The 17,972-nt window shown below is 33.8% G+C and overlaps 1 protein-coding gene across 3 annotated transcripts in view; it reads right to left on the bottom strand.

Moving 5' to 3' along the window:
- Positions 1 to 17,972, bottom strand: part of MCPH1 (microcephalin 1) — a 125,433-nt gene that overhangs the window by 80,484 nt on the left and 26,977 nt on the right. For 2 of the 3 annotated variants that reach the window (XM_068183623.1, XM_068183625.1), the window contains 3 exons: positions 9,315 to 9,352; positions 6,156 to 6,318; positions 213 to 290 (listed from right to left, as the gene is read on the bottom strand). In XM_068183623.1, coding sequence (XP_068039724.1) covers positions 213 to 290; positions 6,156 to 6,318; positions 9,315 to 9,352 — 279 coding nt within the window. The remainder of the gene's footprint in view (positions 1 to 212; positions 291 to 6,155; positions 6,319 to 9,314; positions 9,353 to 17,972) is intronic. The other variant, XM_068183624.1, reaches the window with a different exon arrangement.

The raw sequence follows: 17,972 nt of genomic DNA, 5'->3' as shown, positions 1-17,972 counted from the left end.
GTGAATCAACATTTTGCATTTTCCACATGTACCAAAGTTTTTGCACACACTTCAAAAAGTATTGGATGAAGAAGAAAATAACTCCTTACAGTATCTGCTTTAAAAAATATTTTTCTAGTAGGCGTCCTTATTCACAAAACCTATTTAGAGGGCAAATCATTTCCCAGATAAACAAAAGAAGGTTCACAAGCTTAAAGGAGCATTAAACTTACAGGAGCTGCAGGGAAGCTGGATGAAAGCTCATATGGTTCTTCTGAGATCCAATGGCCTAATTCCAAAGACCACAGAACCTAAAATAAAATAAGTGGTGAGTAGAATCTTAAAATTTCTAAAATAAACTTTTTGAAAATGTAATTAGAAGTAACAGTGCTATTACAATAGCTGGTTTGCTATTTCATTTACCCAAACTAAATCATTTGCTGAAAAATCAATAAATAAGAAAGATACAAATTTTGCAACTAAAACAAACCATTGAAATATCAGTCATACTTCTATGCACAGCTATATTGCATTTTAAAACATTGTGAGGATATTTAAAAAGTCAACTATTTTTTAATCACAATACACAGAGCAAAAAAATTTGAAAAGGGAAGTCATAATATACCAGTTCTGTTCTCTCAGTTCAGTAATCATTGAATTTCATGAGGCTCCTGTTGGCTTATTTCTCCAGCTTGTCAAAGTCCATGTGAACAGGAACACCCGTCTGCTGTATCAAACACTCCTCACAGTTTTCTAACATCTGCAAACTTGCTGAGGGTGCATTCTTCCCCATCATCCAGATCATAAATGAAGATGTCAAACAAAACTGGACCCCTACTACTACAAGGATTATGCAACTATTGCATAGAATCCACGTTCCATATATAAATCATCCTGCAAAGATGAATAACCCAGTTTCTTACTCTGTGGTAGCCTCCTTTGCCAGTGTCATGCTCTAGAGCACAAAAGAAGACTGAAGAACACTGACTCTCCAGAAAACACATAACCATTTGTGTTTGAAATACTGGATCAGTATGATCTTTAGAGACTAGTAATCCTAAAACTTGTGCCACTTGCAGACTTCTGTTCCCACTAGGACCAGCACCAAATGTTTAACAGAAAAAACCTACTTAAAATGGCTGTATTTCCAATTTCTGATATTTTTAATATTTTTTTGGTAAAACTTTCCCCAAACTACTCCATCCAGCATTTTTTATGGATTGATTTTCTATACATTCTTCAGAACAATTTATCATAACTTGCAGTTAGTAGACTATAATATTAAAAGCTCCGTGGGAGAGTATTCAAATACTATCCCTCAATTGGCAAAAGGATTGTCTTAATGGGAAAATGGAAAAAGAGAAAGTTCCTACATTGGCTCTGCCCTTGAGTCATAATAAAGGACATTCTACTCCTAATTTGTAGACAGCCTAAATTCTGAAGACCATTCTCAACTAAGATGAAATTCTTTTTTTTCATTGGTTTTATAAGTGGTGAGCCATGAAGCTTCTAACAGAGGTAAAACACCAGTACCTTCTTTGCCAGTTTGTCCACTCTCACTCAATTCAACAACTTATCCCATTTAGGGTATTTGAGCTTCACAATGTCTTTTCTGTAGCTGCCATCTGGGCCCCCTTAAGTTCAAAAAAAGCAATGATACCAACCAGTGAGATATCCTGTTTCTCCTAGAGCAAGTGAAGCTAACTGAACAAGAAGCAGACATATACCCCCAAATGGGATATATGGAATTTATCAGAAAGCAAATCCCTGTTTTAGAATAATTCAACCTCTCTCATATCTTCCCTAAATAGCTCTCTAGCCATTTCAAATAGGTTAAGTCATTAGCACAGCCATGCAATATTAAATAGTTGTCATTATTCATCTTAGAACAAGCTGAATTTCCTCAGTGTCTGAAATTATTCCCATGCTTGAGTCACAATGACTCAAATAGTTTGCCATACAAATGCATATGTTATTAGTTTAAATTAAATTATAAAATGTTCCCTTTTAAAATTTGTGAATGAATCTATGAAATATTCCCCATAGATAAAAACTGGCATTATATATACTGAGCATGGTAAAGTTATCCTTCACAATGTTACAGCTCACTAATGGAAAATTCTAAGCTGAACAAATTGATCATAAACTAGCAATGTAAACCTTATAAAATGGCCCAATCGCTTGTAAGAAAATAAGTTTCTGTAAAGGACTCTTTTGCCCCAGATCTGTTGCTACAAGCAGTAAATTGCAAATTCAGTTTTCATAACAAAATTATTTTTTAAATAAGTTCTACAGTTTTCAGTCCAAAGTATCTTATGCCTGATGACTTCCAGGGAAACCAACAACCCAACAACCTCAAATGTGAACTTCTACAAAAGCTGTTACCTTGTTTGATGTGACAAGTGATGTTTGACTTGTGAGGAGAGGTGTCCAATTTTGCAGGCTATTGGAAATGAAGAGTGATTTTTTTGCTGACAATAAAAAGCAGCATATCCTTAGACTTACTGCTAAACTTGATTACAAAACATCCAAAGAATACTATGTTTACTTTTAGAAAAAGCACAATCAAATATTTGAAAATGCAACAGCCGTGCAAAAAGAGAAAATCATTTCTACAGTCACTATATCATACCAAAACATAAAAATAAGTGTTAAGCGCATTAATAAATCAATGACCTTTAAATAATATTCAAAACCTAATAATGCATGGCAATGTTCAGCTAAGAAAAGTATTGTAACTTCTTAAAAAAATACAGTTAAGACTGCAACTTAGGATTGTAAGTTATAAATTTTAGGGTGGTACCTGTGTATATTTTTTATAATTACTTTTAACAATTTACAATAAGTTTATTAAAGCCTCTTGGCTTTATACTTATAGTTGTATATATTTATTGACCATAAAGGAAACTTGTTAATGTAATTTCTGTTTTAATCCCAATATAAATCAACTTAAACTGAACCAAGAAAATTGTAACTTTGAATAAAATTCATACAAATACTACATTAAAAAAATTCTTCATAAATAAAATTGAGCAGGAACAGATGTACGTGCTGTATTACATATACATCACGTCCTTATAGCACCAAAATTATATCTGCATCAAAAGTAGCTGGAAAACAACCTAAATAGATTAAAATATAAACCCAAAGGATTAGTTATGATTAAGTAATCCTTTTTCATTTTCCAGGCCAATTCTACAGCAATGACCTTTGTCAACCCTTGTAGTATTTACAGAATTTTGTTTAGAAATGAAATTTGTTTGTCTTAACAAAAGATGGATTAATGCTTGTCTATCATGGTTCTGGAATGGAGTACAAAGGCACTGTATCTACTCTCCTAGATAAAAAGAAAATTGGATACTGAGTTCATGAACAGGTCTTGCAGTAAATAATTAGGTCACCACTCACTAAAACGTTCAGTTTTCATGAAAACAAAGACAAGAGCTTTCCATTCCAAGTCACTGAAAGTTTGTTTCTGACTTTGGCAAATTTTCAACCAGTTATATTTTCATAGCAACACCAAAAAAAGCTTCAGATTAATGTAATTCAAAAATAAGTTATGATTTGCAATATTATTCTTAGCTGAAATACTTCAGAATGTGTGTTTCTATTGAGAAGAATGAGCTATCTAGAAGTTTTCAAATGTGCAGTTACAAAAGAATTAGCTCAAAGGGTCTGAAAACACACTATTTGGTTAATTATTTATGGTCTCTCACCTATCCAGCTAGCACAATGAATGATCATATGGTACTTGTACTTCAATAATTCATCTTGAAAATATAAATGCAGCGCTATGGAAGTTAAATGTCTGATGGTAAATTTGGTATTTCTCCAACATCCATCTAAAAATAACATTTTAAGTTTTTCTCCGAAAAAAAGAACCACTTCTTCCTAAATTATGTATACATTACAAGTCAAAAGGCAGAGGTAAATATATTCTTGAAACACTGATAAACATCTCCAAAAGACAATTATCACTGCTCAAAAGTAATTCCATGTTTATAAGGTACTACTAATTTTTCCAGATTGATTGATTTTTAAATTATCTAATGTGAACTATTTTATCAGAGAAAATACTAATGGTAGGATTGATTACATTTAAAGGCAGCAGTTATGTAGCACCAAAAAAGGAGATTATTTTCTTAGATTAAATTTTCCTGACTAATTTTCGACTGCATTCCTCAATTCTGGCTAGGTAAGGCTTCAGCTGTCTCTTCTCTAGTTAACCAATTTGGGTAAAAAGATGGCAAAGTATTTGGCCATCTTATGGCCAAATGGCTATTGACACAAAATGAAATAAGACAATGAAGCACTTACATCATATGATTCAATGAGTTAAACAGGTGAAGAAATATTTTTTAAATAATATTTTTTGTTTATTTCAGTTAAGTAAATAAATAAATAAATAAATTGAGGGAATACACATTCATGGGCAAAGTTGGACCTAGTCTCTGTGAAAGAGATAAGCACAGTTCTAAAAATATTAAAAATAGCAATCTTCCAGATAAGCAGATACTATAAGATCAAACAAACTTTTGATCTGGAGATCTAAAGTTCGTCTCTAGTTCTTTCTCTCGCATCTCTCCTAGTAACTTCAGAACTTCGTCTAAATAGCAGCTCAATAAAATGAGTGAAAACAGCATCAGCATTTGATCCAATAACATCTACAGGGACAAACTAATCCTTGGAACAATTTCATTCAACTTACTGGTATTATATGAGTGATATAGATGATGCCATGATGAGTCTGCAAGGTAGACCATAAGACAGGAGGACAACATTTCCAATCAATACTGGTCTATGAAGAGCATAGGCAGATATTTTCACCATGCATTTGTTCAAAGAAGAGCAGGGCATAAAATGGGCAATGAAATTCTAGGACAGCACTTGTTGGAATACTGATTATCCATACTGCTTTCTGTACAAAGACAGGAAACTATTTTGTAGTACTTCTCTCTATCTCTAGGTATCTTAGTAGTTATTTGAAGATTGTTCTCAAGGAAGTAGCCAGCTTTCATGCTTAAGCACCCTGTTATGAAAAAGTAACATGTGACAATCACGTTGTGACTTGTTTAATACTCCATACAAGGCTAAGTGTGGGACAGATAATTCAGTGTATTTAATTAATAGATGCAAGGAATCATATAGTAAGCTGGAATGAGTCTGTGGAGACGTTCTTCTCCAAAACCCCTTCTTAAATATATTCCTCTTAATGCAGCCAAGGATGCTATTAGTCTTTTTTTGCCACAAAGGCACATTACAGGATCTTTAAGTTAGCCAAAGATGCAAACCCTGTATTCCAAGGGAAATTAATCACCAAGAACTACTGAAAAATGTGAAGTATACCACAACAACTTCAGATAACTGCATATATATCATATAGGACAAGCTTCATACTGGTAAGTGCCAGACATCTTGAAAACAAAAAGGCAGCAGTTCATTTTCCACCCAACAAGTAAATTTTAAAGTATTTATAAGAAAGAGGAAACCACCAAATTTAGTTATTCAACAACTGTTTTCTGTATAAGATTAAGACCTATTTCCATATAAATTTCACCATCTATATTTTATAGCTCTGGAAACATGAGGATAGCTGAAAAACTGTCATCTGCAATGTCAGATTGAGTGGTTAATCTCTATTATTACAGTAAGCAATTGGGATGGTTTAAGCCTGGGCTGACAGATAAGTTCCCCGCCCAGTCACTATTCTTATTTTTCATTTTTTCTCATTTGTAGTGAAATATCCAAGAATTTCCCTTCATTTTTTCCAATGCTGAACACAATACATGTTTTAGAACGTAACAGAAATATATTATATCAGGACATAAAAAGTTCAATCTGAATAATGTGAGTTGGCTAATGTTGAGCAGAAATTAATCTGTCCAAAAATAATGCATGGGACATGAGTTTCTCATCCATGAGATAAGTCCTCTTTCTAAAATAGATAATGAGATACAATACAGGAATACTTTGGTTAAATTAAGCACTGAAAAACTGTAACTAACTAACAGATCTTGACACAGACAAATTTCATCTAATTGAACTAACTCTAAGTAAGCCTGAATAACTTAACATTGGCATAATTGCAGACAACATGGACACAAACATGGTTGATATTTCAGCTATACAAACTAAATTTAATTTATTGTGTAGTAAAGTTAAAAAGCATTTCTTACCCATTCATAAGAAACAATCCAACACCCACGAGCAATTCCCAGCATAACATTCAAGGTACGACGAGGACTCCCAGTAACTACATGACTTGTTGTTTCACACACTTCATTTGAGAACAAAAAGTCTCCAAGTTTCTTCACAACATGAATTACTATATTTTGCTTCCTAAAAAAGAAGAAAAGGTAAAAAAGCCCATACAACATTGAATGGAGGGAGGCAGAATTATAAAAGCATACACATACACCGCAAATTAATTCAAATTAACCTCATTTCTTTCCCCACTAAACATTTTTTACCCTTTTTTCACTAAGCCTCTACCAACTCGCTAACCCGAAATTCATTAGCCTCTCCAGAGTTCTAACAGACCCTTTTCCATTATCACACAATCACATCTACTTGCACATCAAAGCCCTTTAGCCCTCCACATCTATCTTGTCTGTTTAAATAAAAGCTTTTGAGTGCAGAATTATCTATTATGTTGTTTGTGTACAATGCCCAACACAACAGAGCCTAATTCTTGGTTTCTTTCATAGTACTACAAAAAATATTACCAAGAAATGTAAACATTTAGACACAGAACATTTTATAGCTTTTCATTAAGAAGCCCCAGATTTTCAGCATCTGAATAATGTTGTGTCTAAATTTAGAAAAGTCCTAAAGTTCTTACTGGCTTGCAACCTACACATCTATGCCAATGTTTCAATTAAAAATTCACTTATCCTTAAATACAATTATAATGAAATACATAAAATTAGATCTAAATTACAGAATGGCCATCTAAAACTGGAATTTTAATTTGAGCTCTCCACATAGCTATGCAAGAGCACATAAATATATAATTATGAAAACAGGAAGACCTTGGTATCACAAGAAAAAAGTTGCTGCACGATAACAATTTACTGCTTTTATTAATGATCATTTTTACAATTATAAATGATCCTTAAAGATCTATAAAATAAAGCAAAATTCTGGTGACCTCTCTACTCCCCATACTAACTTGGAAATGTCCATGCAACATAAGAAAAAGCAATTAGTCACAACCTTGAACACAGTCACACTATCACAGGGGTGATCCTTTAAAGCAAATCTTCTGAGGTAATCACAGACACAATGCAAGTACACTCAGAACATCTCCAGAAGCCTCTGGGGTTGCTTCATTCCCACTACATTTAACTCCACAGAAAGGAAGTCTTTTAGAACTTCCAAAATATCCCACCTAAAACAAACACTACTTGGCAGAATCCCAACAAAACTGCAAAAAAAATCTTCACAAAAATTGGAGCAATCATTTTTCAAGAAGTTTAAAAGAAACAAACAAACAAACAAAAGAACAGTCAAAACAGTGCAGCAAATTAATGTCACAATTAAATCAAAAGGTGGTATTGTATGTTGTGATACTTTTAAAAAATCCCATGACTAACCTTCTCTCTGGTATGAATTCTGGCCTTGGCTATATAGCTTTGATTGTTACTAGAATTCTTAGTATTCCCTTTTCATTTTGTGAGCTTTAGCTTGATATAACCTAAAAGTGAATGGTTTTACAACATTACAACCCATAGGGGCTGTCCCTGCCCAGACTGCATGCTCCATGCTTTACCTGAACCTTTTCTAAGTTCTTCCTGTGTCTACACAAAATTCCTTACAGGGAGAAAAATTTCTGTTGTACAAGTCTTGAATCAAAGACATCTTACAAACTGCAGAGAAAAATCACCAGTTTATACTTGAGACAGATCCAAAGACTTGTGGATGAAAATTTACAGCAAAATTTCACTGAATTTTTAAATCAGAAAATTAGATAGCTGTGTGGTTGTGAATCAGTGAGCAGCATTTATTATAATCCCAAAACCCAATGCCATGAAACCATTGAACTCATGCATCTTAAAATGTAAACTCTAATGAACCACTTTTGAGGCTGTAGCTACTGGGTACTAGGATTGGTTTTTGACCACTGGGTTGTGTTTTGGAGGATTGTTTTCTGTTCCTAAGTTGTTTCAGAAGCAGTCCTTTTCCCTTCACCCATTTACAAGCTGATGAATGCCTACAGTTGTAGTCAACCAAAAGCAGCCTTAATGAAAAGGTTCTGAAGAAAAGCAACGGTTTTCCCCAGACGATTTAATTTAATGAAATAGTAATTGGCTAGTGGGAAAAGTCAATATATAAGAACATGAAAGAAATTACATATTAATAACCTGTTAAAAAAAAAAATCCCCAGTTCAGCTAGGATTTGTTCTCCTCTTTCAGGCAGCCCACAGCCTCTGTTTTCCCCTACTATCTGCACTGTAGTGATGATCTTTACCTCCTCCACAGTGATTCTGCATTGCATGACTTGTGAGGTTCACTTTATAGTCCTGGTGTTACAAGCATCCAGTCACATTAAATAGAAGAAAAATATTAATTATATTTAATGTTTCTGACATATATAAGTATACTTGTTAATAGCTATTGATAACCTTTTACAAAAAACTCCTGAAAGCATACCCACTAAGAGCTGTTTCTGAGTATTTATTTCTATGTAACTGTCAACATTTAGTTACAGCTAACCTGAAACATATTTTTGGGTAGTATAAATATCTTGAGTTTTGAAAAAGAATTCAAAAACTGTAAGCAAGTGTAGTATAAAATAGGGAATCGTATTTTTGTTGGATGTTCCTTATGCTTTAAAACTTGTAAGAGAACGATAAGAGCATGCCAGAAAATTATTAACTCTCCCCCAAAATATGCAGTGGCAGCTGCTTTTAATGTTTTGAAACTAAGTCACTAGAAAGCCTACAACTGATATTTATTCTGCAACTATTCATATGAAATAAAATATTTTAAACTGATGTTTCAGATTATGAATTTTTAAATAGAAATAATTAAAATGTATAGCGAAAAGGCTGTGTTGGGCTGAACCATTTACTACATACGACTACTATGTACATTTCCTTCAGATAAATTCAAAACTTGCTTAAGATTTTAGTTTTATTGCACAGCAACAAAAACGTACATATACAGTGCAAATAACAATGAAATATACATGTACGAACAAATTTCTAGCAAGAATACAGAATGAAATAAAGTGCAGAGCCCAAATATAAATTTATTTTCTATAAGCATAAAAATTTATCAATATTCAAATGCAAATGGTAGGCTGAATAAAGAGTCAAGTGGTTAATACTTACTCAGAAGACATACTTGTCATAACTAGCGTCCTTGTTGGCTAGAGAAATGAAAGAAACAAGAAAGCATGAAAAATTTGAAAAAAAAACCCTTTGAAAAAAAACCCTAAATTAGAAAATGTTGTGTTAAAGGTGCAAACTACTTGATAAGTATATCACCTGGGGAAAAGTCTGTACTAATTAACACATATTCTAGCAATACTAAACTTTGATGACATGGAAGGAAGGAAAACCCTTCAACCATGTTCTATGTCAAAGCATACGATATTGCAGAAGACAGGAATTCAAGCTTTTTTTAGTAAAAGCAAAATGCAAAGGATTTCCAGCCTGAGATGCCACAGAAATAAGGACAATACTGGTCTACTTAGTTTTCATCAGATGGAAAGGAAAAAGAAGCTTACCCACAACAAAGAAAACCTATAATTTAAAATTCCAGTTTCTTCCAAAAGAAAGGTAGAAACTTGCTGGGATGCTTCAGAAACAAGAAATATAATTTTAATGATTTTGTTTTTATTTTGATACCATATTTTTTTTGAGTTTTGACACAACTTCAGTATTTTATGTCAAGGTTAAAAAACCATTCTTTCACTCTTCAGTATTTTCTAGTGAATAAAAGTTGTCCAAGTAATATCACAAACAAGGTATACTCAAAGAATGCAGCAATCTTCAAATCAGCAATTTTGAGACATCTTAAACTGCACTCCTTCCTTCTCCTGCAATACTCCCCATAGCTTATGCGTGAAGCAGGAATGTTTGTCCCATATGGACTTCAAATAAACTTGGGAAGAATTATTACAGAGGTCAGAAGAGGAGGAAGTTCATCACCACTGACCATGAAAGCCTCCAGTATGCACCAAGACAAGACAGAACATCAATTTTAGCAGTATCAGAGAAATACATAACTACATAGAACATGGTCATCAAAAAACATATGTAAGAAGATGTTTTGATCACCTTAGCTAAGAATTACTTGTAGCTATAGAAACATGCACAAATATATATATATATATATATATATACACACAAACATTTTGATTTTGTAGAAAAAAGGAGACTGACTGAATTTTATACAATGACTTCAAAAAAACTTCTTCTAATTCTCAAAATCAGAATACGAATTTAAATTACTTCTTCATATAGCTACTGCTCCATATGAAATACTAACTCCCACTTCTGCACCCCAATATATTACCACAACCACAAGTAGTAAACTTCTAAAGTCTCCACTAAAATTCAGTTTCTTTTGAGTAATGCACTGAGGTAAGAGTACATAAATATTTCTAATTGGGAGCACAGGCAAAAAAAAATTATTTCAGGGTAACTCATTTTACCCTGTAATGAATCAAAGAGCAGAAGAGAGAAATCTGATGCAATTCCATCTGACCTCTGTTATTAGTACAGAACAGTTCTCTATTGAACACCCAAGTAATCTCTCCCATTTAAGAAAAGAGCTGGAAATACCTGTATAGACTATTAGATTAACAGAATGTAGACTAATAATGTGTACCATGACTATTCATTATATGAACACTTTTTGCATAAATAGAACACAATTTAGATATCATTGACAATGTAGATTAAAGATAACACAAGCAGTAGTCATTTCTACATACATATGGCAATTTCATTGTTGTTGTGTACATTTAAAAAACAAAATCCAGATACTATAAAGTCTTCAGAAGTAACATAATGAAGCATATTCAATCATTTTTAAGATTAATGATAATCATGCACTCAGACCACACTATGTAAGCTCTACAATACTTCAAATTGACCATGTATACAATGTGAAAATATGAACCCAAATAACAATAAAGCTTCAGAAGAAAAAAAGATGAAACTTTTGCATTGAAATATTTGAAAGAAATTCTATGCAGTATTTTTGGAAATACAAGTTTCCAAATTCTAACTTGTTGCCAGCAATACTTACTGATGATGTCTCACTCTACTGCTAGACTGATAGCTAAAAAGAATATGCACTTGCTCAAATTTGGTTCTATTCTTAGCCAAAAGAATTTCTACTGCATTACTTCCAACTCCAAACAAGCAGTCACATTTAATTGCTCTTGAAAGTTCCAACTCAATTCTACACTGGAATTTTATATGCAAAGAATTTGAGCAAAAATAATGACAATGCACCTATATATATCAAATATACCTATCATAACATGAATATATTAGTATTATGTTACATACACTCAATATTTGTCAATAAACAGTCAAAAAAAGACATCTAGTAACACATTGAGTAAGGGTTCTTGTGGTAAAAGGACTGCTCATTACTGCACGGGTTAGGTCAGATGATTAAAATCAGATGTGAGGCCACATTATTATCAATATATGCCTCCTACTGTCTTAATATACTTTGTAGGATCTCCATAAATCGATGAGCGTTAAAGATCCCTGGGATGTAACAGCCTGGCAAGGCACAGGGCTTAAAAAGAAGGTTTTGCTTTGCTCCACCCAGTCTTTCTGAGTGGAAAAACTCATCTACATCAAATGTGTATGTTTCAGCATGGTCATGACATTCTCCTATATTACCTGAAGCCAGGCCTCATTGCTATCGCAATCAAGCTCCTTATCTAAAAGTCTGGAGTGAAATCCACACACAGCAATTGCACTAGGTTCTTGAGAGTGTTTGTCTAGTATTAGCTCTAAAGTAGATCCTGAAGTGTCAGTTCAGAATGTGCAGAAAAATATCCTTCCTCACAAATTTTTATAAATGCTATGAAAGTATTACTAATCATACCACTATTATTGCCAGACTTGGCTTAAAAAGAAGCAATACTATAAACCAAAGCCAATGCAGCTTGAGATCCTACAGCTGCTTCTTCAACTTCAGAGCAGAAATGTTTGTTAGGAGTTCCTTAATACCTTGTCTATAGGTAAGTAAAAATAGTGGATCCACACAGATCAGTAAATCTACAGCCTGTCCTGACCTTATCCTGCAAGGTCAGCTGTTGAATTGTAGCTTTCATGTTACAACATTTCACGTACAAGGTGATGCAGTGAGTATCCTCAACAAATGTCTTGTCAGTGCACTTCAAAGTGGTTCAAAGACTCAAGAATGTAGAAGGGTGCACACAAAATGTAGAAACTGGAAATAAATTTAATTTCTTCCAAGCTATTATTTCATTTGCATTCAAGACTGCATATTTTTGCAAGTTAAAGGTCATTTGCTAAGCAGACAATATTTTGTTTTATTGCTTCAATAAGACAAGCAGTACTCTTTAATTACAGTTACCAAGTGGAAAACTTAGCCAAACTATGTTCTGATTTTCAGTTCTACATTTTTCAAGTTAATTGCTTTCTCCCCCACCCCCTACTATGCAATTTTTCTTCTGTGCTTTTTGTGTCTGTTTTGTTTTACATGTTGCTTTTATTGAAAAAAAAAAAAGAGCATTTACTTTTCTGACCAGCAAAAAGACATCTGGTGAACATCATTATGAGTTATAATGCATGTTTGTAGCAGGATTAATATTAATAAAACACTGGAAAAGGTGGTATTAAGTTAACTGGTCCTTTTATTTACCATTAATCTCTGAATCCTGAAGAGCTGCATATCCATACTCTGAATCAGAGTACACGCTTCTTTCTGAATTGTTTCTGAGGTCTGGAATACAGACTTCCATTATAAATTAGAGCTTCAGCTTTCCTTTATATATTTCTTAGAAGCACTGTTGCATTAAGTACTTTAGTGTCTGCCAACAACAAGATTTTTCTAAGTCATCTGAAATATAGAACATTCATTTCAGTAGCTAGAAGGAAACAGTATTTGTAAATCTCCCCAGTACTTAAAAGTGATACTTCCTATTTGTTAACTGACCTACACAAAAGAGCTATCTGACCTCAAAATGTATTCTTTCTCTCTTCTAAATTTGAGCTGGTGTTACTTGGAGCTGAAGGACAAGAAGAAAAAAGTCCTGTTTTGAACAAGCTGGCATTTCAAGAAGATGAACTCAAACTTTGCTTTGTAAAGTGTGTCATGAGTTCTTTTTCATAAGTGACAAACGAATAAACATGAGACCATAAAATGTTTTCCCAGACTAGCATTCAAGAATGAAGTGTATTCATGCAAAGAATTAATTTGATAGGAATAGGTTTAGATTTGTCACTGGTTAAATTCCAGCCTATGTATATTAGATATTATTTTATCTTTCTATCAAGAACCCAGGTCTCAAATATTTTTCAAGAAATTATTTCAACTAAAGCACTTTTAAATTGTATATTATTTAGTCCAAGTTCTCCTTGTGTGCCTTAGAGTTGACTGAAGTTCTGAAAGAAATAAGCCTCAGAGTAGTCTCAAACTCAGATACATGTTTTAGTGGAGTGAAAAAAATCTCAACTTCAGGACTCAACAAGATACCCTAGGTGGTTTGGCCAATATACAAGGGATAAAGAACTTTTGGACGGTGGGAGTTGAGCAGGAAGAAAACAGTGCATGTGTCAGCAAAGATAGTTTAAGGGAGAGTGTATCATACTATCTGTTTTATAATCTTTAAATCCCATTTTTCTCTGGCCATTGTAGGTCCATCAGATAGTTTTGAAATTGGTTTACTACCCTTACATTCAACTTTTATCTTTACAACTGCATTTCAGAAGTAATAATCTTCACTCTTATTAGTATATGAAACAAAGACAGAGCTGTATGTAGCATAGGAATATTAATTTCACTTTGCATTTATTTATGAAGATTGCAATGAGGACCCAAAACTTTAAGGCTGTTTATAGAAAGAATTTATAAGTAGTACTACATTAATTTATTCAAGTAATTGTGGCTCATAGTTGAAAATAACTGGTAATTTGAATGAATGATAACTATTCAGTATTTTAAAACAGCAATTATTCAAAGCTGTAATTTACTTTCTGGCTGGCCTTTCTCTTATCAATCCTTTGATACTGACATTTTTCAAGTTTCCTCTGGCTGCAAAAGTCAATTTCAACTGTAATTTCCTCACCAAACATAGTACCCCTGCTTTGGTCCTAGAAAGATGTGAAAAAATCAGCCCATCCTAACCAAATCCAGTATTGTCGCATGGAAAGATGAAAAAATGAATTAGTCTTTTAGAAGACAGAAAAATTAGATGATGTGACAGGTGCCTGGGCATCATTTTTCCTTCATTGCCAAATAAAAGAAAAAAATGAGAAATCCTGTAACCCCTAGAACTTATGTTGCAAGATAAAAGTGAATTAATAGTTTCAGACTTTTCAGACTAGCAGTGTCAGAGTTCATGACTTAATGACATTTTCAGTATTCCACATGCAACCAATCATAGCTAACAACTATATATAAGAAAAATAAAAAATTCCAACTATAGGGATGCAAAAATGTAGCAAGGGATAACTTTCCTAGCATTCTGCAACTTTGAAGGACAGGTTTACCTGACTGTGATCATTAGCAAAACTGTAAAGGGACTTTTTTATTAGGATAGTCAAAAAAAATTAAGGGGAGAGGAGATGTTCCTTCCCAATAGTTTGACTGCAACCAACAATCTCCATCAATCAGCATGACATTATTATTATCATTTCTACAAGCACAGGCAGCAGTGATTCTCATTGCAATGGGAAGCCCAAGCCTTTCCAACATGTAAAAATTAGGGATTGACTTTCTGGTGAGCATCACTCAGGAAAAGCAGCAGTTCAGTTCTTAACTGTATTTTACTAGGAAAGTTTCATGTCTTTACCTTATTAAGTGAAACTTGAGGAAATCACAAAACCATAGAATATAATTTAGTTGGAAGGCACCTGCAAGGATCATCAAAGCCCAACTCCTGGCCCTACACAGGACACCCCAAGAGCCACACCACATGCCCGAGTGTTCCAACACTTCTTGAACTCTGTCAGGCTTGGTGCTGTGACTACTGCTCTGGGGAGCTGTTCCAGTACCTGACCATTCTCTGGGAGAAGAACCTTTTTCAAGTATCAGAAAGAGACAGCAAGACTACCAGTGTGACAGAAGTGAACACATTCTGTAAGTGGAATGCTAAGGGGAGGCAAAAGCTAATTTATAGTTTAGATTTTAACATGATTAGATTCCAAGATGGAAGCTCAGGTGAAGGAAGGGTACCTGTTCACCTCAAAAAAGTCAAAAGATAGGAAAAAGAGAAACCAGGGCTGTCATGGTGTTACACTATGTAACAGAGGAAACTTGTATAGGCAAGCAGAAACATTTAAAGACAACACTAAGGCACAAATTAATTCTGTCATTGGCACCAAATAAAGTCCAATGTATACTCACCTTCCCAAATGATGTGTGAAAAAAATCATGTAGAGTTTATTTTTTTCTGCTGTAATTTTAGGCTATATGAACTTCTCCCTGCTAATCCCAGCCTAACCAAGATTAAGAAAACTAATTTGTACCCTTCTACAAATAATTCCAACAAAAAATTAAGTATCATATAGAATGAATCTGTTTCATCTGTTCAAACAAAAAATTGATTATACTTTCATAATGATCCAATGAAGTGAACAATTCCTCCAGACAGCTGACTTATGACCAATTAAAAGCATTTTATAAAGCTTCAAGTGAGTTACTCTATGGCCTTTGAGATTGAAAAAAAAGAAGCCATAAGAGTAGTGGGCCATAAGAGTAGTGGGCAACAGTAGAGTAGCTTCAGTGAAATTAATTGCTTGATATTTAAGACCTTATCAACATTCAATTCTTGGTCATGATGTTTTCCACCCTTCATGAAATGTTCATCAGAAATGAATGTTTGCCTCAGCTACTTCATTGGAGACATCAGTTGCGGCAAGCACATTTCTCTCTTTCTCAGGATTTTTCATAGAGGTGCACAAAGAGAAAGAAAAACAATTTCTGTTTCTGCTCCTTGTTTTTCTTATGTGGAATGTGTTTGGAGAATTGTTTACCTGGGGTGATTGCTTGATTGGATTCTGGTGAGAATTGTTTGAGCCTGATGGCCAGTAAAATCCACCCGTGTCTGGACTCTTGAGGGAAGGTCACGAGTTGTGAGTAGTTAGATATGGTAGTTAGAAAAAGTAGGTTTGTAGTTTTAGTATCTTCCTTTATATAGTATATTAAGGTATTATAGCATAGTTATAATAAAGAAATCATTCAGTCTTCTGAACTGGAGTTAGACATCATCATTTCTTCCCACTGGGTTCGCCTGCATTTTACAATAATCAGTGGCTCATTAACTCACCATTGTGAGTCATTGGGCAGAAGAACTTATGCATAGAGACACGTTTCCATTGTGCAGGACGTAAGCATGGAACCATTTTAAGAGGGAGAGAACCATTACATGTTACATGGTGGGTCTGCACAATTGTTAGCAGTGTGAAGTTAATTTGGATAGTTGAAGTCCTCTGGAGACTGCCAACTATGCAACAATGAGTGGGATTTGATGTGAAGATGTTTGCAGCCCAAAAGACTCAATCCAGAATTTATGTTAATTTTGTGTTAAAGTACAAGATTTTAAACCTCAGAAAATACTTTGCTGACAACATTGTAACCCACTAGTTGATGGTAATCAACAACCTGACTTAAAGCTTTACGGTCTTCTAGACCATATGGTAAACAAGTGGACAATATTTACTTCACAATTTAAAGTGCAACAGCAATATTAGGAAGGGTAAAATAATATTTTTTTAAAAACATACATCAATTTTTTTAGTATCTTGAAAGATTATGAATTAATTATACTTGCAGACAAATATTTGAAACACAAAAGATTTTTGTAGTGAATATGTAATGTGTTGCAAGATTTTTTCCTATTTGACTGATTGCGTGTTTATATTTCTGTTCCTCACAGATTTGTCATAATTCAATTCTACAAAGATCATACCAATAATCTATCAAATGTTTAATTTCAGTGAAGAAAAGGATGGAGAATGGAAATTAAAATTTCCAGAGAAAGGATGGAAATTTGTCAAATTATTACAAAAAATCTTAATGAAGAAATGTCAAATGCTGATGGAAAGGACTTTAGGAAATCTTTTGTTCAGATTGATTTTCAACAATTTTCAAGAGCTGCAAGACCATAATTTAGAAAGGAGACCCATTAACAGAAGGATTTCCAGCCTGTAGAGTTATGCCAGATACCAACAGGTTTATGTAGGCTGCTCATTTTTCCAAAAGTTAAATTAAAAAAAAAAATAAAAAAAGAGGATCTAAGCAGCAGTTAACTTTTCCTCCTGATAGTTGCTGATTCCAAGAGGGAAAACAGTTTCAGTTTTACAGTTATTCTCTGCCAAACCAGCTGCAGTCCAGAGGATTATGTGGTTTTCTGGCATGATGGTTGTGAACACAGTGCATCTCAACATCAGAAAAGAACAGCATACATACATATCTTCAGCAATGAGGTATGCTTCAAGCATGGACTCTATGATCTGACTTCTTGCACAACGCTGCTGTACTGTTCCACTCATGTTCTGAGCCAGAAAGCTGCATTTGCTTTTTGCACCTGAGCCTTTCCTTCCACCATTAAATCCAAGAGTGCCAAAGACTTTTATTTAGAAGGATGGAGATGACATAGATGTCCTTCAAATAACTTGAGATTCCAGGATTTTACTCTTAGTGCTTTATCCTTACCTACCATTCACTGTAGATAGATCTTGATCAATTTCCTACTTGCCTAAAATTAGTAAAAAAAGATGTTCTGAATTAACATGAAGCCACATAAACAGTCTCTTAATCAAAAGTCA

The sequence above is a fragment of the Anomalospiza imberbis genome, chromosome 3, assembly GCF_031753505.1.
Source record: "Anomalospiza imberbis isolate Cuckoo-Finch-1a 21T00152 chromosome 3, ASM3175350v1, whole genome shotgun sequence".
Classification (NCBI taxonomy): Eukaryota; Metazoa; Chordata; class Aves; order Passeriformes; family Viduidae; genus Anomalospiza; species Anomalospiza imberbis.
The sequence above is the reverse complement of the archived record's forward strand: the minus strand, read 5'-3'. Positions and strand labels throughout refer to the sequence as shown.